Source organism: Caloenas nicobarica, chromosome 1 (genome assembly GCF_036013445.1).
Source record: "Caloenas nicobarica isolate bCalNic1 chromosome 1, bCalNic1.hap1, whole genome shotgun sequence".
Taxonomy (NCBI): domain Eukaryota; kingdom Metazoa; phylum Chordata; class Aves; order Columbiformes; family Columbidae; genus Caloenas; species Caloenas nicobarica.
The window spans coordinates 153,229,764-153,256,396 of record NC_088245.1 but is presented as its reverse complement, the minus strand read 5'-3'; the positions used below and the strand labels follow the sequence as shown (position 1 = coordinate 153,256,396).

Sequence of the window (26,633 nt, the reverse complement as noted above, 5' to 3'; positions counted from 1 at the left end):
TTTTTCTTTTTGATACAGCACGTTTTTGTATTTTGTACTGAAACCATACTGGTTTGTGAGCCAAGTGCCAGCAATATGGAAATACCTTGGCAGTAGTGGTTGGATTTTCTCCATGTTACTAACAAAATACAAAGCTGGTAGAGTAAGGAAGATGCAGCTTAAGAATACGCAGTACAAGAGCTGTAAAATCGTTCAGATATTCACAGATCTGGCCCGCTTGTTTGGAAGAGCATTTGCTAATCCACAGAAATTCCTGGTTTTATATTTATACTGCTGTCTTTCCCTCATTGCTTTGATGTTTATACGAAGGACCGCACTGCTCCCCCGCCACCGCAGTCTGGCAGTTGTCATGAAATCCCGGCCGCCCATGCTCATCACATGCAGTGTTTTGATAATCTCATGTTACCTACAGTCATACTGTCACTGTACTGTACGCAGTAGTGTGGCAGAAAGCAGGGTCTAGATGTTTACTTGCCTGTTAAAATACACAGCTGACAACTCTCGGTTGACCATTCTTCTTGAAAAGACGAGATGAAAATGGTTCCCCTGATGGAGGCTGGAGTGTTCAGCATCTGAAACTCTAGGTACAACTGCGATCATGTGGGCTTGTCTGAAGTTCTGAATAATAGAATGCTTGGCTTTTGGGTTGTACTGTTTGGAGCATGTCCGTGATGGATTTTATTGTGTCTTGTAACTTCTCTCACGAGCAGGTTTGTTTTCAGCAGCAGCTCTTCCCTTGCAGCCGTGTTGGCTTTTCAGAGAACTGTGACGCGCTGTGCACAGCTCCAGCCCGCACCGGGGGCACCGCTGGGGTGAAGCGCGGCTGTTCTGTCTTGTGGATAACGTAACTGGCATCAAACCAAACTGACACGCTTTTCCCTGATGCTAAGAAAGATTTAGAAAACGTCATAGGAGGACAGAAACGGTTCTTATTTTCACCAGGGTCCCCAGATGCAATTCCCTTACCCTTTTTTAAGTAAGCATGTTATCCAGTGTTTGGGTATTACTCTGTGAACGAGTTCAGAATAATCACGATGCAATTAAATGCCGCCTGGGATCTTGATCACAGTGTTGAAAAGATAATCAATACCTTTCTGCAGGTTACATGATCAGAAAGTTAGTAGTCGCTACACGTGCATGATTCCAGAAGGTGGTCAGCGTGGAGAAGCTATTTCATAAGCGGTTCATATCTGCAGATTTGCATTCAGTCTTGTTCGATCACCCGCTTTATCCTCTCTCACTGTTGTTGGCATTCAAAAATGTGACTAAGCAAAGCAGCAGTGCTTACTGAGGAGGGTTTTCGGGGGTACGTTTTACTGCTAGTCGTATATTAACATAATGACCAGGAACTTGTATATGTTGAACTTTTTTCAAAGTGGAGGAGTGTTGCTTAGAGAAATGAGATAATGACATGTGCTCCATACCATTCCACAGTGCATTTGTAACCCACTTCACTCCCCTCTTGCTTTCAGTCAGTTTTTGGGGTTTTTTTAACAAATGGAAAGTATGGATCGTTGGGGGTTTTTTTTGTTTTGTTTGTTTGGGGTTTTTTCGTTTTTGTTTGTTTGGGGTTTTTTCGTTTTTGTTTGTTTGGGGTTTTTTGGGTTTTTTCCTGTTTCTTAAGCTGTGGTGTTCTTGTTGAATAATGTTTTCTGCATTGGATAAATAATAATTCCTTTATGTCTGTTTCATGTTGTATAGTGTAAATATGAGTTTGAAATACAGTTGTTGCACTCGGACTTTCCTTATCGCACAGAACATTTTGTTATCCAGATCCGAAGATTTTATTGACTTTCTATGCACCAAAGCTTTGACAGTTTACCACCGTTAATTACTGTAGCATTTAAGTCATTAACTAGTATCTCATATTAACATCAACATGCATTTAAAATCATTCCATGTCTTCAGTGTTACAGGCCATAAGCTATTGTGACCTGATCAGGAGTATTAATGCAACATACTTAACAAAAGAAAAAAAAGGCAAATGTGGAAATGGTGGTATTCAGTCCAAAGGTTCAGTGTTTCTATTTTTGTGGAACTTTAGTCATGGTAACAATAGTACCTTATGTTTATGCAATTCTGTAAATTATATGTATACAGTTACAAACACACCGGAAGGATGGAGAATCTGAATTAGAAGGTAGGTTCAAGCCATTGTCATCCCCTCTTCACATGGCTTATGCAGTGTTTCCAGAAATTAGTATTTGCCATAAATTGAAACCAACCAATATTAATTGGGTGTTTTGCATAATCTTGCCAAAACACAGTAATGTGTATATAGTGACGTAAAACATAGAAAAAAAAATATATATATTGTGCACTTCATTTGTGAATGGGAGAAGCCATCTTTAGTAGGTGACTGCCTTTTGAAAATATGAAATGGATGTATATCTGAATGTTGCATTGTACTGTACAGTATGCATATTGTTTGTGGTTGCATATATCAATTAAGTGTTTTGTTTTATATAAAAAGGACATCTGTTATGTACAGTTGAAATAAATTTTGCATTTGCTAGACTGTGACTTTAATATTTAATTATTACACGGGGGAAAGGACAGCATAATTTCAAAGTTAACACCTAATTCCCTCTTCCCCCCATGCCTCCTTTCTCTCCCTCCCTTTTTCCCGGAGGAATCAAACGCTGAAGTGAAAGAGCTTTTTTGACATAAGTGCGTAACTTTTGTTCAGTGTAGTTGACGACTACAGGAAGTTCGATGTAATGTGAAGTATGTATCCTTCTGTATTGTCTTTTTTTAAAAGTAACTATTCAGAGATGTTGCCATCTATAGAATGTTCTTCTGTTGCCACGTTCTCCCTTAATTGATTTTATTTTCTTCTTTTTCCTTTTTTGAACTGGTGTGTTCTCCATAAAAGCATGGGCTGTGTTGTTGGAACAATCTAAAACCTACTTCTTCAGGTCCTGTTCCAGAGAGGAATTTTATTAATGTGATATTGGTTTCTATAACCTTATATATTTTTCAAGGTTTAATATTACAGCATTTTTCTCTTTAAAACAAGAGTTATCTTTAGTGTTTCTACTTAAAAGATGCTTGTATTGGAGTGAATTGAAATAAAATGATAACCTAATATACATACTAAAATGTTTACATCAGAATAAATGAATTGCCAGCTTTTATTAAAAGGTCATAACATTTCCTGCGTTGGTTGTAGCAACTCTAGTTTTAGCCCTACAGCTCTTGGTTGGAAGTCTTTGTATTGGTTAGTGAAGTATAAGAAGTTTTAGTGAGATAGCTCTTTCCAAATGCTGTCTTAGAAATATCCCACTTCTTCAGATGGTGTATCTGTCTTTCAGACTCTTCATTCTGTTCTTATATGACTAACACATATAGAGTTGTGTGTGTTTCAGTCCACTTCAGTTATTTTCATTTTACTTGTCAAAACATTTTGCTGTAAATTGCATAGATCTGTGATCTGAGTCATGTGGGGTTTTTTTTCTATTTGTGTATCACTATTAGTTAAAAACAAACAAAGCAAACTGCTTTATGCCAAAACCTTTTTTTTGTTACTCCCAAGAATTTGCAAAAAAATGCTGTATTTTATACAGTGAACTTAAGATTGGCCTGATGTTTGGATTCTGATTTGTTTTTATCAGTAGAAGATAGTAAAGGCAGATCTGTAGCACGAAGGATTTTTTTTTTCAATGCTTTAATCTCAACACATACGGAGTCTGAGGGCACGGTTTTTAAGGTTCTTCTTATTAGGATCTCATCAAAGATTCACTGAGAAAGAGCAGGTTAATTTGGGAGGTCTCCTCATCCACTTTCACATATTTAATATAACTGATGCAATGAAACTGATTATTTTAAATGAGTTTAAATTTTATTTATTTATTTATTTATCTATTTAAATTTATTTATTTATTTTATATATATATAAAAAATTTTTTTAAAAAATAATAAAAAATAAAAATTAAATTATTTTAAATTTAAATTATTTTAAATAAATTTAAATTAAATTTTAATTTTAAATAAATTTTAAATAAATTTAAATTATTTTAAATTCTTATTTTCTGTCTAATGTTTGCTTCTCCAGGAAATTTTACACATCCGTACGTAGCGGTGGTTAATGGTAGATCTAAACAATTGTGTATGCACATACTTGTTTTGCAGTGGCAAGTCAGACTTCTGTCTTTGAACCTCAGCAAATAATTTTGAAGAGCTTCTTAGCTTATGGAGAGAGCCTAGGAAAGTTGGTGAAAACCAGAGTTGTATACTTACAAGTACCATTTCTAATTTTTGACCTTTTTTGTGCCTTGTTCTGCTCCTTACCTCTCCTAATCACCCAATGAAGGTATGAAAAAAATGAATCACCATCACCACGGGTCTGATTTCCATGGCTTAAATTAGGACCCTCAGAGTCACTGGAAGAAGGCAAACTCTTTGTAGAGTATAACTGTGGAAGTACCTAGGTTGAGTCTTCTCCTCCAGATGCTCAGCTGGAGGAAGGAACCCTGGTTTTGACTCACTGGGGAGAGCTGGAATTTAACCGAGGCCCTGAGGTTAGCTGATTTTAAGTAGTAGATGTGAATACCCACCTCCATTTTACTCTTGGCTTAAATGGCTCCTGGACAAGCAAGGTCTTTGAACGTAGGTGGGGACATAACATCTGGTTAAAGTGAAAAAGCCATCTGAATTGTATCCTCCTGTCTAAGCTCTCTAGCCCTGATCTGAATGCCAGCTGGGCTTTGTTATTATTTGCTTTACTCTGGAGGCTGAATGTGCTAAACCTGTAATTTAGGGTATAGTATTGGCAAAAAACACTGTAATTCTCCATTCACCACTCTAGGGCTGGGAGATACTAATATTGAACAGATACCTTTATTTTCTTGACAGCGTTTAATTGATGGAAACTTAGTTGAATCCTGATCACAGTGGTCAGTTGTTTGGGCCTTTTCTTCAGTTACACAACAGATTTCTGAACACTGGGGTATTTCATTCTTCCAAGACCCTGAATTTAGGAGTTCCCCATTAAAAAGTTAGGGCACCTTCCTCAACCTTAACATTTGTGCACTAATCTTGAATAAATGTCTGGCTTTGCCAAACGTATTTCCTTCTCCCATCCACCTGCTTCCCTCAATACCTCCAAAAAAGGAAAAGAAAAGAAAAAACTCCGATTTATAAAGCTTTTGACAGGGGGTGTTCCAGGTTGTTGTTGTTTTAATTAGTATTTTTGATTATATTGTCTCAAGGTGATTTAGGGCCAGGGCTGCTGGAAGTCAATTTAAACATTGTCTTTCTGCTTGTTCGACTTGGAATGAGACTGAGTAGTGTCTCTTAATAAAATTCAGCATGAAACTTGCACATTTGGTATTGAGGAATGGCAGATATGGCAAACCAAAGTAGCTTTTGGTTTTTCTACACTACTTCATGAAAATATATGGAGTACATCTCAAAGAGGTGCTTAGGTTTTCTGAACTTGCAGCAACTTCCTGTACTGTCCTTTTAGCTGAAATACCCACAAAACCCTCTCTTCAGGTCCTAAAGCTGTAGCTTGTAAACGTCTGGAAAGAAATGGTTACATAAAGACTAGACATGGAGGACCTGGTGGAGGCACAAGGTGCAATTTAGGGAATGTTGCTGAGTGCCGGTAGTGAGGTGACCCTGCTTGAAGTTTCTTCTAGATGTATAATTGCCAGAAAAATGTATCTTTTAAAAAAAAAAAAAAAAGCTTCTGGCATAAATGGTGCTGAAAAGCAGCACAGTGGTGTAGCTTCATTTTGCCTTTAGAACTTGGCTCATCAAGTCTGATGTTACTGTACACATACTCATTTGATGATAGGGTAGATGTGCTATAGTTTTGTACCTTAGAGGCTTAACGAGTGCTTGTGAGGTTTAAGGAAAAAAAAAAAAAAAACACGCACCAAAACTCAGAAAAAGTAGCCCAAGATAAAGGAAAAAGCAGGCTTTTTTGGTTTTTTGTTGTTTTGTTGGAGTTTTTTTGTGTAAGTACAAACCACGAGAGCAGCACGGGTTCTGAGATACAAATAAAAAAGTTGCATGACCGAGGTTATCGGAGCAATGAAGGCGAGGGCGAAACTTGTGATGTCCTGAATTCCACAGTAGTTAATGTTTTGTTGCACAGGAAGGTCGGTGTTCACAGCAACACTTTTGCATCGTGTATGTGTACTGCGTGGTCTCCGTCTGTGTATAATGTTGGTGAACATTTTTGGTTTTAATGAAACTGCGTTCTGTGTCTCGGTAGTATTGTTTGTGCTGTACATGCATCAAGCTGTGTTGGCGTAAACATCTGTCTTATATGTATGTGTGTATATAACTGTACAGCTGGGACATTTTTTTTTTTTTCAAAGCTGTCTACTCCATGCTATTTCTGCTTTGCGAGGACCCATGTTACTCTGACCAGGCAAAGACAATTGGATGCAGCTCTATATAGAGATAAATGTGCTGGGAGTCACAGTGTTTGCTGGGCTGAGTTGCTCCACGTGGGTACAGAGACCTGAAATGCAGTGATCTGGTAGCAGCTGCTGCCAGCTAATTCCTGAAATAACATTTAGCTTGGTGTTCTGTGTTACTTCCCGAGCTAATAAAGCAGAGTAGTAACCAGGTAACTGAACTAAACATGAGACAACTTTTTACAATTAGAGACTGACAGCGCAAACAGGGAAATGTCCTTGAGCTTCATAGAGAGTTTGGATGTGCTTGTTTTATAGGTTGTTCCTTCCTTGGAAAATAGGTGGGAGTAGAAGAGCATTAACCCTTAAAAGATTTCTTCACTCTGTAAGATGAGGAACTTACAGCTTTCAAGGACAAGATTCTGTTCTCAAATCTGCAGCTATCTTTATTCCATAAAATTTTCACCGTCACATACTGATACATTAGATCTTTACTGTCAGCGTAAGGAAACTGTTTTCTTCATTAAAAGACCTTTGTCATTGTTTGCTAAAATAGTTTAAATAGCTGAACATGTGCTGCTAAACTACAGTCCCTACAAGCTCATTATTCAGAGCTCAATACTGCAGCTGTTAAGGAAGTCAGTATTTTTCTGAGCTTGATTTCTTTAATTTTTTTGTGTGTTTACATTACGTATTTTGTCATGAACCATAGAAGAGAAGCACTGTTATCACAAAGCAGCTGTTCAGCAAGAGCTAACTAATTTCTCCTGATGGGCGTGCACTCTGTGGTACGCAGTTATCAGTTCAAACTTAAGACATTCCTGGCTAATAAAAGTTCATGGCAATGAATTGGTAGGCAAGCGTACCTTGTTTGTTAAAACTGATGTCTTGGTTAAAATATGCAAGAACTTTAATGCCTTACCTGCTGGGTTTGAATTCTGAACAAATGCTTAGACAGCAATTTATTCACAGACTTTTTAAAAAAAAAATGCTTGTAATTTGTTGCAGCCTAATTAAATAACTTTTCTAAAATACGTACTTTATGTATGAATGGATGCACATCTCTGAGCTGTAGATTTTTCTTTCACAGCTACTTTTTTAGAATCTATATGTATATCTTGATAATATAAATTGTAATGATGGTGCAGAATGTTTTGAAGATGTTGGAATGTTTTGAATTTATATTGTCCAACTGTTAAGTGCTTTTTAAAACATTAAATTTGAAGTATGTATTTCATTTGTTACGAATCTATTCTAGGACTAAAAGGCTGTCTGTAACTGTATGTATATGTGTGTGCACACAGTTATGTTGTTTATAGTGTTTCAAGGGAGAGGGGTTTTAACTTTTTTTTTTCTTCTATCACAGTGTCATTTGATACCACTATTCTGCTCCTTCCTGGTGGAGTAATTGGTTTAGAGTGGAATTTTTTCTTGGATTTGTATCAGCATGAGATCAGAATCTGTCCTTGAGGCTTAAATCACTGTTACTTAAAGACATCTACCCCTTTCTGAGTCAGCTGTTGTGGATTTGTAGAGCTTTTACTGATCGTTGACTGGTGCATTGTTCATGGAATGGTGTAGCATCCCCATAGATGACACAGGAGTTATGTCAGCAGCAAGATAGGAATGTCAGATGATTTTTGTTGTTGTTGTTGTAAGGCTGTGGTTTCAAATGTAAAAAAATGTGTCAGTAACGTGTGTGTGGAGGGAAGGGGGAAATGGAAGGTGATATACCTTGGTCATGCAGGTGTATCATGCAATGAATGAAATAATAATCTTTAAGATGCCCCAGCAGTATCTGTGAATTGCTTATTTTGTAATTTATTTTTACAACAGGTTCCCGTAAAGAATCAGCTCCTCAAGTCCTGCTTCCAGAAGAAGAAAAAATTATTGTAGAAGAAACTAAAAGTAATGGTCAGACTGTTATAGAAGAGAAGTAAGAAAACATTTAATGAATGATGGATTAAGCCAGTAAACTTTGCACTCTTCTTCCTCCTCCCATCTCCCGTTATAGTAGTGCGTGCATGGGATATTTGTAGTAGAGAACAGAGCTGTTTGGAGTGTGCTGCCAGTCCTTCAAGTGCAGCTGGCCTTCACTTCAATGCTAATAGCCTGGTTCCTTTGTATATGCCATGCAGCTTATTCCTTCCTTGCCAATATTTTTTCCAAGTGCTGTAGGGTTCCAGTATTAAATTGGCATCATCTTTCTAGTTAGTGTGTGGCGCCATTCTATTTTTTTTGGTAGGGTGTATGTTGGAAACGAAATACAGTTCCATTACGGAAAGCTGTAATATAGAAACCGGTATAGGTCTGTATGTGCTTGAGAGGTGTATCCTGTCACAGAAGCTGGTAACAGGTCCTTGCCTTACTGAATATGAATCTGGATAAGAAACAATTTTTTTAGACAGGTTGAAATTTGCTGTTAGCTGTGGGGTTTGGGGTTTTTTTAAAATGCATTTCATCATGTAACAGTTTTGTCTAATAATAGATTTAGACACACATTTCTGCAAACTGTTGTAACGGATCGTATTTTTCTTTGTTTTAGAAGCCTTGTTGACACAGTATATGCGTTAAAGGATGAAGTACAGGAGTTGAGACAGGTTGGTAACTTGCCACATTTATAGCAACACAGAGAATGGAAAGATGGAAGGCTTAAAAAAAATAGGGCTTGTAAGTTGATTCACTTTGACAGGAATGAACTTGAATTTTGGACTAGATTCACTTCTAAGAATAAAACATATTGATTTGACAAAAAACACCCTCTTTTGTGGTTTTCATCAGTCCTTGGAGCACCAGCCTTTGAGAATAGTGTTAAGTATCCTCGCTCTGAAGTGACTTGCTAAGCTATGGTTGATTTCTTTTTGAATGTTGCAACTCGTGAAATGTTGAAAGCATTAAGCAAATTCAGTTCTGCTGTATCACCAGCAAAATAAGCTTATAGAAACTGCAAAACAGTATTTGCTCTAGAATGTATAATTTTACTAGTATAAACGTCTGGATCTATTTAGGCCTTTATTGATGGTCTTTCAGTAACCTGAACTTAAAATCAGTTCTTAAGACTTCTTGTTTCCAGGGATGGGAGTCCTTTTCAGTGTCTGTCACGTGGCCTTTTTTTAATGAGGGCTTCAGCTTAGCTTAGGGTGCTGCTTTGTCATGTGGGGAAATTGTGCAAGATCTCACCTGAGTTGCTGCTATGGAAGTTGCAGCTGATTTAAGCTTGTTTCAAATATCCAAAATGAGATGTTTAAGAATATCTTGTCAGGACACGGCCTGTTTAAACCATGTTACTGCTGGTGCACGTAGTCATTGCGTAATGTAGAGACGAAAAAGCGTTGGATTATCCTCATTCTCCAGTGTGTGAATTTGCTAACTGTCCTTAACAGTTCTGACTCAGGAGGTTGGATAATATCTCCTGTGTTAATGTAAAACGGATTTGTATTCAAATTACTTTAGGTTTTGGGCTTTAAATGTGAATCCGAATTATTTGCCCGTCTGTCAGTGTGCCCAGTATTTCTAAGGATGTCGTACATGTTCCTTGAAATAGGACAGTTGATGTCTTAAATACTTAAATTCTGCTGGTTTCAACATATAAAGCACGTGCATCCTACGTCTGATGTAAATTTGATGGTCTTTTTAAAAAGACAATTCACTTAATACAAGCAGCAATAATAACCCACTAGTATTCCTGTGGCCTGGCTGCTTTTGCACAAAGGGTAAACATGCTGCCTCATTGAGGTCCCACAGATCTCAGTGTGACCCTAAAAAAAGCAAAAAAAGGCACCTTCTCCTGAGCTTCAAAGAACAGCCCTCTTTTCTCATGCCTTTCCAAGTAGATGGTCTTTTAAGAATATCCCATCTTCAAAGCCAAGACCTATTAAAGTTAATTTTCTTGTATATCAGGAATCTCAGCGTAGAAGCATTTATTGGTCTGCTGCTGTGATGCTGCCAACTGGAGAAGTGGCAGAAATAATTTTCTGAGCTGGGAAGGTCCCAAGTGACCGAGGGCTTTATGGATGAAAGCTCCCTGGGACCACACGGTGCACTGGTGGGTGTAGACACCAGACTGCCTGATGGTGGGAGTTACCACGCAAAGTGAGATCCCTCCCGTAGCAGCTTCCATAGGTTACCCATGGCTGTTGCTCCACAAGTGCTACACTTGAATAATACAGTCCTGATTTGGCAGGCGATAGAGGAATAAATGAAAAGAAATTTAAGTCTGTACCTAAGAGAAAAGAATGAAATTTCTGAGTTTCTCTAAAGACATGAGGAAGGAATGGAGTTAAGGAGGTGGCAGCTTTTGATCCCATCCTGTTTCTAGAAATGTCTGTAAATGACAGCCCATGAGAGTCCGGTGGGACCCCTAGATTGCAGACCTGTGTTTCTTTAACACCCCTAGCCTTGCTGTCTTGGGACTGTCGTACAATGTTCTCTTGTCTTTTGGTTGCTTCCCCACTGTTTCCAGCATCGCCTTGGCCTGTACTGGATTGAACAATGTGGGCATTACTCTGGTTTGGTCAGTGAAATCTTTACGGTCCTGTCATTCATGGTATTTCAGTATTGCCTGATGGTGCTAAATATTGAGAACTGACTCGTAATTATCCATACAGAGTGGTGATGTTCCTTGAAATTCAGACTCCTGTTGGTAGTCATTTGTCTGGTTTAAAATGTAGTCACAAAGCACTTTCCAGAGAACACAATGGTTTTCAAGGTACTTCTTTTGACTATTTACTTTCCTAATGAAGCAAGTTAATTTGCATTAAGTTTTAAGCAGCTTTCCTGGGATTGTGAAACTAGTTACAATCACAGGAGGATCTTAGAGGGGATATTTAACCTACTTATTGCTCCATTTCCCTTCTCCATTAACAGCAAATACATTCTCCTGTTCATTGATCAGATTTCAGCAGAAGAATTTGAGATTATCGGCCATCTGTTACTAGCACTTGCGTTATAAAGGACCCCTAAGTATAAATAGGAAATAGCTCATTTTCCGTTTGGTGGGTTTTGTTGCGTCGTGTGAAGTAACTGTTGTAACTTGCTTTTGAACAGCTCATAACGGTCTTGCTGAGAAGCGTCTTCAGAATTTGTAATTGACAGTGTATGTGTGGTCAGAAAAGATCTGTTTAAAGAAAACAAACACCACATACATACACACAAACCCCTCACAACAACAAAAAGCCCATTAATATTTCTGTCTCTATTAAACAGGATAACAAAAAGATGAAGAAATCATTAGAAGAAGAACAAAGAGCTCGCAAGGACTTGGAGAAGCTTGTTAGAAAAGTTCTAAAGAACATGAATGATCCATCTTGGGATGAAACCAACTTATAACTTTTTTTTTTCTCCTTTTTCTTTCTATTGAAAGACCAGTTGTAAAACTGAGCTGGGAAGCCTTCTGACATTAGTCAGTGTTGCATCAAGAGCACTACAAAAAACAGGACTTAACTGGATCTAGTGATTTCTTGCTCTGAACATACAGAAAAGTCAAGCCATTTACTGAAGCAATCTGTACTTAAAGTGTGGAGACCATGGATCCTGAACTCTACTAAACTTAATTTGTTTGCATCTAAATTACCTCATTTTGCAGAAAGTGCAGCACCTGACTAAAAGTCCATGTTTTTCAGTGGCTTTTTAATTAAATATGTATTTTTCTTGTAAATATCTGTAATTTTGAATGCATATGTGATTGATGTATCAGGGCCGATGTTGTTTTTTCTCTTGTTATTATAATGGTCACAAGTGTTAGAAATGACGGCGGTACTGTCTTACATAAGAAAGGTCAGACTTCTTTCTGGATAATTATGGATTTGTTCCAAATTACCCGCTCATCACACATGCAAATTTAAAAACACTTTTCCTATTGACCACTGTATTTAAATCCTTTACTGTTATTTATGTCTGTGCATACCTTTTTTAAACAGTTTACAATTCTTTAAGAACAGTGTTAAAATACAGGAAGCTCTTTATTGGCAGTAGAAACAATTTTTAACAAAACTAATGCCCATGATTTACATTCACGTTCACTTGTTCGGCAGACTAATCTCTTGTGCTTTGGCCACCGAAAGACTGATGTACTTGCCTGCTTTTTATGACTGTGATTTTTAGGTGTTTATGTACTACTTTTTCTATTGTTGTGCTTAAACATACAGCTGGCTGATTAATGGAGCGTACCATTTGTTGAAGCAAAAAAAAATCAATCTAATCCAGAATTTTGTGAATAAATTGTTGCTATTTATATTTTATGGTCACAACAATTACATTTTAACTAACCTGTGTGCGTAAGACACGTGGGCTAGGCCAAACTTCATTCAGAGCTTTGTTTTTATGCCACTATGTAAGACTCTGTTTGGAATTCCCAGGCTGTGGAAGCAAAGTCATTCCTTTCCCACCCTGTTGTCTCAGCGTGTTGCTGGTTTCTGTCCTACTAGGATTTAAATGGAAACAAATCTGGAAGTAAGATTTTGTGGTGTTGTTTTTTTTTAAATCATATTGTGATTCATAATTTGCACTGCTGGCAGATTTGAAAATACATAAATGAATGTTTATTCCCTAGTCTGATAGGTGCAATTACTGCAGTCCTTCCTTGTATTTAAAGTAGGAGATGCTGTGTCACTGCGAATGCTGAGCTTCAGTTGGAGCACTTAAAACACTAATCCCGTTAAAGCTCATTTGTGTTTCATCGTTTTCAGCAGACTTTGCATCAAACTCCAGACGGTGCAATTTTCTGAGGGGTTTTTCTTCAGCTGGCAGTCAGAAATGCAGGTATGATAGCACAGACTGAGTCGCACCTTTTTTCATCCTATTTTTTTTTTAAACTCCTGTTAACTCGAGTGCTCAGACTTGAGCAAATGTTTATACGAACTATAATGAGTTGGAGCCAGGATGGTGAGGGTGGTAGGAATTGTCATGCACATTTTTGAATCGAATGAAAAATCTATTTTTAAAGCCAGCCACTTTTATCAGCCAAGAACAGCTTTTTTAAATAGGAAAGAATGACAATGATTACAGAAGCAATTCTGTGAGAATAGATACTTAAGAATAGACAATTAGTTGTCCAGTGTAAAAAGCTGAATATATCTGTAGGTATTTTAATTTCTGTTCCTACAGTTTAAAAATAAAGGAGCAGGCTGGATAAGAACACTAAAAATGTCTGCGGTATCAGAGTTAACGTATATTCACAGAACTTTATAATAAATTCTTGTTACCAAAACCTTTTCCTGTTGTTTGCAGTTGCACAAATATGTGGCCTGACATTTATGATTATCTTGATATTTAGAAAATACTCTTGCTAAAACCTAAGTGATACTAAACCCTGCAAATTCATAGCATCTTGGCTAAACTTAGATTTGGGAATGCCGATAGAATTTTGCTAACATTTTTACTTTCTGACATCCGGGCTATTTTCGGAGTAAATTTTAATTTTCAATTGAGCATATGTGAAAGGACATTCCAGAGGAAGAAACATAAAAGGAAAACATGGATCTTAGCAGTATTTAGCAAGTTTTAACTCAGGAACAACTTCCATCATAACAATTTGTTTTACACTATATTGTAAAGAGTAGCATCGCTGTGTAAATTTGCTGGCTCTTAGTACCTGTGATTATTACAATTTCTGACAGTACCCCTATACTGACATCTAATGAACATGCCTTAAACACTGGGATTAAGCAGTTGTTAAATATGACCAGGATTTAGGGACTGATTTTATTCAAGGTGGATTGGGATGACTAATTTTTACAAAAATAAAAATTTAAAAAAAGGAAAACCCCACCTAATATTGTAGGTATCTCTTGTCTCTAGTGTGGAGAGCGAGCTTCAGGCTTTTGGGAACCAAGGAATATCTGAACTTTTTTCTTTGACAATTTGTAATACTGTATATAGACTGTAAATTTCACCATGAACCTTCTGAATTGTTGGAAACTTTATATAAGCATGGATAAATGGGGCACTGTTTATTTAACCTATTAAAAGGTTATTTCTTTGCTCTCATCATTTAGGGATGAGGAGATGAAGCCATTTCTTATCCTGTAGATGTGAAGCACTTTCAGTTCTGAACTGTCCAAAATGTAGCATAACATTTCTCTGTACTTACTGATGTATGTGTGTTTGTCTCACCATGTCCTGACACCTTAAAGATTAAACAACTGACCGCCTTTGTATAAACCTTCTGAATGCCAATCATTTAGGGAATTTAGCGTCTGTTTGTGGTATCTGTGGAGAACTCAAGTTTAGTTTAGACATCACGACAATATCGTGGGATCGACTACTAAAGTGTTTATGCTACGTTGTTGTAATTAAACCATGATTTTTCCCCTACCCTATGAAGTGTTATTAATACATTTCATCTAATACGTGGGCTGTGGGATTAAGAAGGAAAATTGCTTTAGGGTGTGGGTTTTTTTCCTTTCATATAAATAACATATTTAACAGTTGATATACTGTGTTAAAGGGCCTTTTCTTGGTCTTTTGTAATAATAAAATTGATGCCCGGAAAATAAAACAAAGCAAGATTTGTTTAGAGGGGTGAGAAGGAGGATTTTAAGTGTCTTGCACTGAGGAATTTTGACTTCGGCAACCTGACCTGCTAGAGTGATGTAAGAGATGCAGGAGATCAGAGACAGAAGAAAGGGAAGAAAGCAAGAAATATTAGAGAATCAAATTGCTGCATAAATAAATACTTGTCTGCATGCATGATTTATCTGAATAGACCTGAGATTTGTGGTGTGTATTATAGAGACTTGGCTGGTGCCACATGGAATAGCGGGGGGTGATTTTTATGGTAGGAGCATCGTCAGTATTGCTTTGTGCAGGATGATGTGATGGGTAATGGAAAGTGAAGGGAGTCATTTATTTGGAAAGATGGCTTCAGTCTTTGGACAAGGCATTTGAAGGATTAATAACTGAGCTTAGATGTATGAGTATTTTGGGTGTTTGGTGTATGTTGTGGTTTTTTTGGGGTTTTTTGTTTTGTTTTTCTTAGGAGGTATACTTAAAAAGAACATAACTTTTTATAACTTCAGAAGAAATCTCATATTTTCCAAATTTTCTCTTGGCTCATCATTGCGAAGACAGGTTTTCCCCACAGTTAAAAATCCTCATTTGCTTTTCACATTAAAAGTATTTTGGGGATTTTCTTTCTGGATGCGTTTTATTGCGGTGGGTTGACCTTGGCTGGCTGCCAGATGCCCACCCAGCCACTCTCTGACTTCTTCCCAACAGGAGGAGGGGAGAGAATAAGATGGAGAAGCTCATGGGTTGAGATACATGGAGATGATTTGTCGGTTGCTGTCACAGGCGAGACAGACTTGACTTGGGGAAAATTTAATTTCTTGCCAGTTAAGAGTTGCAGGGTGAGGACTCGAAACAAAAAAATAAACCACCTTTCTAGCTGTTCCTTCTCCTGACTCAACTTCACTCCTTCATTCCTGATGCCCCTGCCTCGCCCCCACCCACCCCAAGCAGCGAAGGGGGATGAGGAATGTGGGGTTATGGTCTGTCCATAACAGTTCATCACTGCTGCTCCTTCCTCCTCATGCTTTTTCGTGCTACAGTGTGGGTCCTGCCCGTGGGCTGCAGTCCCGCAGAGTAAACCTGCTCCATTGTGGGTCCCCTGCTCCAGTGTGGGTTCTCCAAGGGCTGCAGCTTCCTGCAAGGCACCTGCTCCTGCTGCGTGCGGTCCTCCATGTGCTGTACTGGGGGTATCTGCTCTGGTGTGGTCCTCTACGGGCTGCAGGGGAGCAACCTGCTTCCCCATGATCTCCAGGGGCTGCAAGTATCTGCTCATAGTGGGATGGGTTTCCGAGGAAACAGTCTGAGTAGATCTTGAGATGCTTTTCTCTACGCGTGGCTGCAACCACCAGCGTTTCTCATTCAGGGTTATACCTCTCTGAGCTGCTGCTGCTTGTCTAGGGGGGAACTGATTTACACCCTGTTGGAGCTGCTGCACCTGGTAGGCTGAGAAGTCCATGTGCAGAACCTAATTGCAGTGTGCACCTTTGCTTGCTGTGAGAGGGCAAGAGATGGGAAAGGAGGGAGCGTGTAACAGCTATCGACTATGGGAATGAGAGGCCTAAAATAGTCAGGGGAGCTGTGGGTGAAATGTCTATGTGTCTGTGTATACGCCATAAATCCCACAGTCCTGTTGCTGAAGGATCCGAAGAAATGTGGAATTTGCACTTAGGAGAAATGCTGAGGTGGAATTTGAGATGAATTTGCAAGGCATGCTTCATAAACTGGAAAAGCGGTGCAGGCTTGCCATATTTCACCTGCATTCTCTGCACTTGAGCTTTGTCTTTATGTGCATCAAATATCAACTTAGAAGGGGAGCTAAGCCTGGGTTTGGAACTAAATTAGCTTCCTGAGCTTTTCCTTCCCTCAACCCTCTGCTCAGGCCCAAATCTAATTCCTGTGTTGTCAGAAGGAAATGAGAGCTACGGTTCAGTGGGTTACTGTGAGCAGTCACAGCTCTGTGGATATTTACACAGTGCAGCAAAATTCGCTCAGGTGCTTCTGTTAGTTCCTGAATATTCTCACTGATTTCCTTCCCTTCCTCTGTTGAACGTGCACAGGCCCTCCTTTATGTGTGGCAGAACTGACTTCTATGCTTTTACCCCATTGTGCAGCCACGAATCTGTCCCGTCCCCCATGTGCCTGGCTGTCTCCTCTACACGTGCAGGTGCATCTACTGGCTTTCCAATTGGCGTGGACTGGGATTAATCTACGGGGGTTAATCATAACAAGCCTGGGCAGGTGATGCCCTGGGCAGTCTCACCCCATCCTTCTGACTCTCCTCTGAGTAAGCAGTGAGTCTGATCGTGAGGACGGTTTTAGGCTGACCTCTACAAGGCTGATAGAGTGAGAAAGCTTTTACCTACTGTGACGCACCGTTGCCGGGAATGTGGTGCGCTGTATGTAATATCTAGGATACAGTAGAATCATAGAATATCTCACATTGGAGAGGACCAACAAGGATCATCAAATCCAACTCCCTGTTCCTCGCAGGACTGCCTACAACTACACCATAGGATTTAAGAGCATTGTCTAAGATGTTTCTTGAACTCTGACAGGCTTGATCCCGTGACCACTGCCCTGGTGAGCCTGTTCCAGTAACCAACCACCCTCTCAGTGAAGAACCTTTCCCTAATGTTCTATCTGATGGTATATGTAGGCCTGGTGAGATTCCCCGAACAATTTTTTTTTAAGCCAGTGTACCACTCAGGTTTTGTTGGAGCTCTCTTGCCTGTCAAACAGCCTGCGTTTGCTTTAGACATAGATGAGCGATACAGAAATAGCATGTTCTTACAGTATTTTTCCAGCAGGGGACTGTGTTAGCTTCTGCTTTGTCAGAAACTACTCACCGTTTCCCTGAATTTGTTAATATTTGTACTTCTGTATGCTTTTGTAAGTGCCTGGATTTAGCTTTTTGTATATTCTGGAGCTGCTTTTCCAGCTCCAGGCAATAGAGTCTAGTAACGTTTTGTCCTATAGAACAAAAGTAGGCAGCCACAGTTGGAAGTGTTCACGTAGCATTTGACCTATGGGATTTGTACGGGGTTTTTAGCGCTTCCCCGCGGCACATGTGACTTATCCCAGTGTCTGTACGTTCAGTGTCACAAGGGCTCTTTCAGCACAGTGCAATGTGGAGGTAACACAGGATCAGGTTTATCGCGAGGCGAAACTGAGCAAGGAATTTGGCTGTGATCACCAGCTCATTTCATTACAAGCCTTACGCTAAGGCAGGCAGAACTTTCAGAGGAACTGAGAAACATCCACTGCTACAGGACTGGTCTTACCAGTTCCCACAAGAAGTCTCCATTCTGAGATGGAGTTGTGAAAACACTGGGATGGTGCAATGCGTGTTCCATCCGCTGCACTCTCATTACTGTCTACTTTACCACGGGAGATTTCTGCTGGGAATGTAAGATACAGGACTGTTTTGCCTGTGCTGGGAATGGGAGAGAGCGATGTGCTCTTTCCTGGTGGCAGAGAGGGAGGACGGCGATGACCTTGGACTTGAAGTCAGGCATTTGAAAATATAGGTTCAGGAAAAGTGACCCTGCTCTGGCCACCAGATCTTCAGAAGGATTTCTGCCTCAGCATTCAAACCTGGTTCCCTATATCTGCTGGCTGTCTCACTGACCATCTTTGCTGCCATTATGAATAAAAAAGCACATTCTCTAGGCTTTTCAGAGCTGCAGGTGGGGAAGGAGGTAGAGAAATTTGGAATAAAGTTAAGCTGGGAAGAAGGGAGGAATGGTGGGAAGGTGTTTTACTTTTGTTTCATGTTTACTCTGATTTCATTGGCAATAAATTAATTTCCATGAGTCGAGTCTGTTTTGCTTGTGATAGTAATTGGTGAGTGATCTCTGTCCTTGTCTCAACCCATGAGCCTTTTGCTGTATTTTCGCTCCCTTGTCCAGCTGAGGAGGGGAGCGATAGAGCGGCTTTGGTGGGCACGTGGCATCCAGTCTGGGTCAGCCCACCACACCCTTGGACTTATTGCAACTTTGCACTGCCTCCTTGAAAAAACAATAACGGATAATAATTCAAGTGCCATACCAGGGTGAGAAGTTTTCTTGTAGCATCTTAACCCCAGACCTCAGGGAAGCAGCAGACTTCCCTAAGAAGTATGTCTTGTCGGCATATTTGGCCTTCTGTTCTCCTCAGAAGAGCATCTCCTATGACAATAATCTGGCTTTTTTTCTTAATGGATGTGGTTTCAATGCAGGGTGTAGGCCAACTTAACCTTGGCGACGTCTCCAACCTAGATGGACCATTGCCCTCATCGTTCTTCGGTTCTCCTTGCAGAGGCTCATATGTACTGTACAAGGGCACCTGGGCAGGTGAGGTAGTCATGGAGGCCATGCGCCTACTGCCTCATCATCCCACTGCTGCAGTGAACCTTGATGCTTGGACTGCAGGGGAAGATGTGCTCTTGTGCACCTTCAATGTTTGTGTAAAGGATTCCCCAGCTCCCACCTGATAGCAGTGTTGGTGAGGGACCACTATCTGGAGGAGGAGATAGTTGACTTGAGGAAAGAAAACAAAATGGGCACTATCCAAACATGGAGTTCTCTGACATGTGCTGCTGTGTCTCACTTTCCTTCACTCTTCTGTCAAACTCTATGCAGGAATCTTGCTTCTGAGGTATGGCAGTTCACAGGCAACTGGGACACCAAGAACATGTCCCATCCTGCATCTTACCTGCTGAATCAGAGGGGGAGGGTTGGATGTCATAATTTTCAGTTTTGTTGGGTTGGGGTTTTTATTCGACCTCCGAGTAAATTATGTGGGACTGCTCAGAGAGGGAGGGACTCGCTATTTATCTGTACCAGACTGAGCCTCCTGGGTCTTGGTGCTTGGGTGGGTGTTTCAGGGCTACAGTTCATGGTAGGATTCAGGGCAGAGATGTGAGGAGAGGGTTATAGTTCAGGAGAAAGCAGGGCAGATGTTCATTTCGGTATATCTAGGCGAAACCTGGCTCTGGTGCACTGACAGATGTGTACATCTATTTGGTGCTTGAGAAGTTACTTTGAAATTCGGGATCCTGTGGGTTCTTTGGATCCTCTGCTAGTTACGACTTATTCTTAATCTCACTGAATGCAGTAGCAACTAAGGAAAAGAAGGGCTTTGTCCAGGTGGGTCTTGAAAACCCTTCAGGATGGAAAGCTAAGCAGAAAAACCCAGTGGGCTTGAACTGCTGATGCTGTTGAAGGAACTTTACTCAAAAGATAGGCTGGGCAGGTCTCCAAGGCTTACCGTGGAACTGGTATGGGTCGTAGCTCAAATACCAACATAGCACTCTCTGCAGTCCACTGCTTGCCCTATTCTTCATGTGCTTCGTGCTGAGCATCAGGGCATGTGCTTCCGTACATCCAACAACAGGGTGAGGGGCAACAGGCACAGACTGAAGCACAGGAGTTTCCATCTAAACACGAGGAGAAACGTCTTTACTCTGAGGGTGCCAGAGCACTGGAACAGGCTGCCCAGAGAGGCTGTGGAGTCTCCTTCTCTGGAGACATTCAAGACCTGCCTGGACACCTTCCTGTGTGATCTGCTCTGGGTGAACCTGCTTTAGCAGGTGGGTTGGACTAGATGATCTCCAGAGGTCCCCTCAAACCCCAACCATTCTGTGGTTCTGTACCATAATCACATTGTGTACTGCAGCATTAAAGTACTCTCAGATGGTGTTGCACTACAATGCGTGTACTTCTGTAATGTATCTATAGTTTTTAAAATGCTGTGTGAGACAGGGCTAATGGGAACACACAGCATAGAGTTGTTCTGAAGCTGTGTTTGAGAGCCGTGCTGCCGCCGACAGCCCAAATGGGCAATGGGCTTTCCCTTCTCTGTGGTCGAGGGGAGGCAGCTCATGCCTATGGTCCTGGGCCACCAACACCTCCAAAGGTGCATCTGCCAAAGGGCTTCTGTTGAGAAAAAAATCCTTTTAAAATTTTGACTTATTGATGTTTGTGATCCATTAATATTAGCTCTGCATGTGGGAGGTGTTTCCTACTGTGGGTTCAGCGTGGTCTTTTCTGTCACATGCAGTGTCTTGTGTGAGCCCCTGGATGTGCCTGCATATAACTTTCTCACTTTTTTTTTTTTTCCTGGTTGTAATCATTTTGTATTCCCATTTCCACTTTACGTTATAAAAAGCTTTCTTGATTAAAATGTTGAACTACTTGTAAATATATTGAAAACGGTCAGTCACAGAATTGGTACTTTTCTTTAATCTTGTTCTGTACTACATATTCATTATCTTCCTCCCTGTCAAAATGAGAGTAAAAATTTCTATTTCATTACACAGAGTTGAAATCCTAACATCCTCTGATGTGGATAATTTAAACTTATAATACATTAAAATATGGAATAATTATATGTTACTAATCGAGTCTCAAAATTTCTATTGTCTTCAGCCTGGTGTTCTGCTGGACTATTCAGACCGGCATCAGCAAGAGTCTTCCACTGAAGTGTATTATGACTTGAAGACTCTGTCGCTATGAATAGTCAATTCTACTTTTATTTTGTTTGCTTCAAACTTTAAATTATTCTAGGTATGCATTACAGATTTCATTCTCAGTGATTATGAAAATAAAGCAACTGCTTTCAGTGGAATTAAATTAAAAGCTAACATTAAATGCATTGCTTTTCCTTTCTGTGGGTTTTTTTGGTTTGTTTTTCCTATTTTGTAGTTTGAGAGCATCATGTTTATGAAATCCATCACCAAAAAATGCCAGGAGAGGTGCACGTAACCACAGACTGCTCCTTTTGTGGGCACAATAATTATCCAAAACCTATGCCGTGAGAGCATTTAAAGCAATAAGATAGCATTGTTCAGATCTCAGGCTTTGCTTCTGATTTTGGAGTCAACGTCTTTTTGTGGACGGTGTTTGTGGTCTCAGGCAGGAAGAGATGGGCCTATAGCACAGTCTTCCTGTTCTCATTGCGAGCTGGTCGGTGCCCTAATGTCCCTGCGTCCTCCTCCAGCGACTGGCATCACGTTGTTGGTACTAAATGAACCAAGAGAGCTTTCTTCAACCATGTGGTTAATGTGGGAGGAGAATTTGCAGGAATATTACACAGATTCCAATTAAAATTTATTTAGAAGTTCATTATAAAAACGCTCAGGACAGGCTGTGTGTGTTAATATTTGAGAAATCAACCTATTTGGAGACAACTAAAGACTGACTAGTGTTTCAGCTCTGTCCAAAACTTAAGTGTATGTTCATCAGTTCACTTGTAGTTGCATTTCAGAGGTTTCAGCTTCCTCTTATAGAGCCATAGGACAAGAAGAAGATATGTTAGAGAAGAAGATCTTTATGAATAAAGAAGCAGAAATAAATATACTCAGAAAAATTATGGAAGAGGTTTGCAAAAATGTAAAGCAGGCATATGTTCTCTATGATGGAGAACAGCAATCTGCAAAAGAGCTCCTTCAGAGAGAACTGAGATGGACAATTTTTCCTTTGCCTCTTTCTGTATGGCTCATACGCATATAATTTCAATCTGTATTTCTACAATTCTGTGATACTTGAAATGCTGTTCTCTTAAAATCTTGTGGTTGAAAACATGTGGTTTTCATGCAAAAAGGTTACCTGGACTGGCCGAACGGGTGAAAATTAAAACAGTTTGGTGTAAGAGTCTTAGACAAATGGTAAAGAAGATTTAAAAAGTGGTGTAGTGCCATAGATAGGAAAGAATATTTAAAACCTATATTAAAATTAAGACACTATGTGTGGAAGTAGGTAATGGGATAAAATGAAACTCAAAAATAGGAAAATTCCTGACCTGTAATTATCTGACCTGAAGAACTGTGCAAGTGAGGAACTCACCTTTGCTTGACAGATTATTATTAAAGAGTGGAGAAAAAGGCATCTGACATACAGTTTAGGGTAGTCCAGGAACAGCAGTCAAAGTAAACTGCATGGTCATGTTTTCTTCTTCAGATTACAGTATTATAAGCTTCCCTGCCCCTCATAGTTCATTTTTTCTCCCTCTAACTCCTTTTTCTTTGGGAAACAAGTGTGAAACACACACATATGTGTGTGCATGGCCTTCAATAACCTTTTCTGAGAACTGGGTGATTTCATGTTGTGTAAAATTCACTTCTCTACGTTTCCCCGTTTGTTTTTGTTGACTCAGTGTCGATGTAGCAGATCCATGCTGGGTGCAGAGAGGAAGGTGTGTGGTGTTGCTTCTGCTGGCATAGCGCACCTTTAACTTAGACTCAACATGAGGCTTTGCTGAAAAAAATCTTTTGCTGAGCAATGGATATTGCTTTTCACCCAAGCATATTTGCCAAAAAGCGCTGCTTCGTTGAGGCTGCTCAGAGTTTCACATCCCAGTTGAACTGTGTGAAGAGTTTTGGCCAAAAGAGGGAAAAACACACAGCGTATAGTAACGCTTGATTCAAGTGGCCCCGGAGTAAAACATCCCAGTGTTTCAGGGTGAGTTCGTGGAGAAGTGCGGGTGCCATCTGCGCAGGGAGGATGCGCTGGTCCTTTTCTCCTCTCCTGGGTGGTAACCCAGCAACCTGGGAATTTGGTGGGGATACAGGGTTCAAACCTTCCTTGTCTTGATTCGAGGGAGTCTGTAAAGCAGGGATGGGAACCCCATGGCCCTTTGCCTTGGCTTTGTAAGTAGACATAGAACATGGAAACGCTTCATATTTTATTTAGATGCCAGTACAAAGATATTCAGATATTTAATTCCTTTGTGGTAAATAAAATGTGTTTTAGGTGCCTTTGTGACCTTGCCAGTGTTCCAGCAGTTAACCTCCAACCTTATAACTTTTTATTTATTGTTTTAAATGTCACGGCAGTTAAGACAGCGATATTATTACTGTTTCTAATGAAACATTTGGGGGCTTTTTCTTTCAGTACCCTACCTTTTGGCACATAGTTTTCACGAATCTTTTTCCTCAATGAACGAGGCTGAAAAGTATGACTTTGTGGAGGGTTTGAAAGGTAGGATTATCTTTCAGACTGCAGGAAAAATGAAAAATCTTTTAAGAGCTGAAAGCATGATTTCTCTGGATGTTTGTTTCTGTGTATATTTCAAAGGAATCCATCACTTCTTCATTTTGTGCTTAAGATAATTCCTGTGTTACAAGTCAAAGGTGGACACCAGACTCTTCATTTAAGGAAAACTAAAAGGAACTCTCAGCTAAGGGTCTAAACTACCCATATGTGTTCCAACAGTACCCTTGGAGTTTCTCTGACTTGTGAAAAGGTGGCACATGTCAGTAGAGACAAGCTGTTCCTGTGATACCCAATATTAATTGTGTCACTAAATGTGTGCTGTCATTGCCACTCCTGCGTGTAATCCGCAGGCTGCTGCCACCATTATTTAAAGAAGGAGGAAAAAATAAAGTTGAGGAGTTGTAGATTACAAAGTGTAATTGTTTTTCAGCCTACGGAAAGTGCTCGCCAGCTTGATAATGCCTGTCCTGGTCATCTTCATTCTATTTATGTTCAGCACGTGAATGCTTTTACTCTATAAAGAAAATGTAATTCTATTGACTTTGGCAAAATTGAATTAGTATTGTGTATAACTTAATTTCAAGTTTATAGGGGCTTTCACAGATATTGAACTTCTTTTTTTTTTTTTTCTTTCCCATCTATCCCCAGAAATGTCTGTGCTTCCTGCCAAGGGAATACAGAATGAAGGCAAGGGATGAGAATAACCTGAGCGGTGAGCCACAACAAAGCCATTTAGAGTCTCCTGCCCTAGAAGCTTGGATGGCAATTTGATGTGAGTAATTCCATTCAGCTGTGGAATAAGGATGGCAGGTTGAATATAACTTTATCCCACTCAAGAGAAGGTTTGAGAAAAATGGTTTGTGCCCTTTTGGATGGGCCTGGGCTGCTTAGGCAGCTGGATCCTGCCCTGACTGTGCAGTTCATCTACAATTAAGACACTTAAATGTGGGCACCTTTGTGTGTGCCAGGTGTCCGGGCTCTCCTGGCAGCAAGTCAGTATAGTCTGTGGAGCCTAGAGAGCCATCCAGCCATCTGATGTCTGCTTTAGGGGGTGAGCTGAACCTTGCTCTGGGCTCCCATCGCTCTCCTCTTTAGTGGAATTTGATCTAGTTACCTACATAGAGGCGTATCTTGCCAAATCTGGTACCCTAGGGTATTAAGACATCTGTCAGCCTCACGCAGATATTTCATAGGACCTATGGGAAATCTCTGCCCTGCTGGAGGCCAGTCAGAAAACCCAACTCAAACAATACCAGATACCCACATTTAAGCAACTGAACCCACCCCTATCTCTCTGTTGGCTGTGATGGCACCTTTGGCATGCAGCTCAGGGCAGCACCTAGATTCAGGTGACTGAACCTCAAACTGAATCCCCGCTAGACTTCTCTTTCTTAGTGCCTACCTCTTGCTCCCTGGCAATCTAGCAAACCCATGGCTTGCCTTGTATTTTATAATATTCTAAGTAGGCTAAAGTTCATGTTATATAAACTATGAGTTAGATTTCAAAGCTTTATAGAGCGAGGGCAGTCCAATATGTCCTTGCAAGACCACAGGAGGTGAGCATAGAGTTCCAGCCCTCAATGCCAGACCTCCATGGTAGAAGGTACAGCTGCTGCCCTATCATTGCCTCCCATGTGGATGGGGAGACAATTTCTCTTTCTAGCTTTGGCCTTTATTTGTAGCTGGTAAAGGGTCTGGTGCACTCAGTCTTCAGCTCTTGTCTTGCCTGAAGACAGCCATCCAGGTTCTCTTCAGTCTGCTTACACGTTAAAGTATTAGAAGTGAAAGGTGAAGGTTAGCGAGGAGGCTCTTACTCCTCTAACAATGCTGTCTTTTTTTGCAGAAGGCCAAAAGATGGTATAGGAAGAGTAAAAAAAGAAATTAAGCATTCCACCGGTGATTAAATCCTGCAGCTCCACATAGCACAAAACCATACACCAACGTTTGCAATCTTCTTCTGACTGTCACACTGACTGCCATTTGCATAGATCCTAAAATATTTCTAACACCAATATAATCTACTCAAAATATTCTTGTTTTCGTTATTCGTTCATAAAAGGCATTTGTCTACAAGGTACTGGTCACCACTTCAAAGTGATCCCATTATACATAGTTGTGAGGAAATTGCATTATCGTGTTAATGATTTTGGACCCGTGGCAATACACATCTTCTTTATGGACATCTAGTACTTATAAATGCAGAGAATCTGTGGTTTATTTATTTATTACAATATGGAGTCAGATGGATATTTATTTCAGCAAAGGCTTTGGAGAATTCTTGAACGAAGGAAGAAGTTTTGAACTTGGTTATCACATCATCTATTGGTGTTAGAAATACTTGGGGGGTGAGCTGCGGGGCTGTGGAAAGACTGAGTGTTCTGCTGTTTGCTTGTGACTCAACGGTGACTGAAGTTATTATTCCTGTTACACAACTTAAACCAAATATTGGCAACAATATTGGGATTTTCCACATTGTAGTTTTTGCTGCACTGTATTACTGTTATGGTCTCTGCTTTCCATAGACAATATTTACCTCTTTTCCCCTCTTTGCCTTAGGCTTCCACTCCTGCTAACAAACTCCCTCTGCTCCACAGGCACCAATTCCTCCTAACATATTTAATTTAAACTCACAGATGTTGTGCTCGTTCTGTCTTTAGACTAAAGTGTGCTGCTTCTTCCAGACCTGAAGAAGGGTTTACGTGCCTAAAAGCTCTTCTCTTTCTTTTCCAAATATATCAGATGGCATTACAAAAGACACTGTCTTTCCCCACAAATCTTACCT

General features: G+C 40.1%; 1 protein-coding gene across 5 annotated transcripts in view; it reads left to right on the top strand.

Annotated features, from left to right (window-relative positions):
- The window catches only part of ARHGEF7 (Rho guanine nucleotide exchange factor 7), a 146,622-nt gene that overhangs the window by 113,907 nt on the left and 6,082 nt on the right, over positions 1-26,633 (top strand). For 3 of the 5 annotated variants that reach the window (XM_065626879.1, XM_065626874.1, XM_065626878.1), the window contains 3 exons: positions 8,208-8,307; positions 8,917-8,971; positions 11,577-19,191. In XM_065626879.1, coding sequence (XP_065482951.1) covers positions 8,208-8,307; positions 8,917-8,971; positions 11,577-11,699 — 278 coding nt within the window. In that variant the 3' untranslated portion in view covers positions 11,700-19,191. Of the gene's footprint in view, positions 1-491; positions 2,257-8,207; positions 8,308-8,916; positions 8,972-11,576; positions 19,192-24,499; positions 24,624-26,633 lie in introns of those variants that run through there. The other 2 variants (XM_065626876.1, XM_065626877.1) reach the window with 2 other exon arrangements.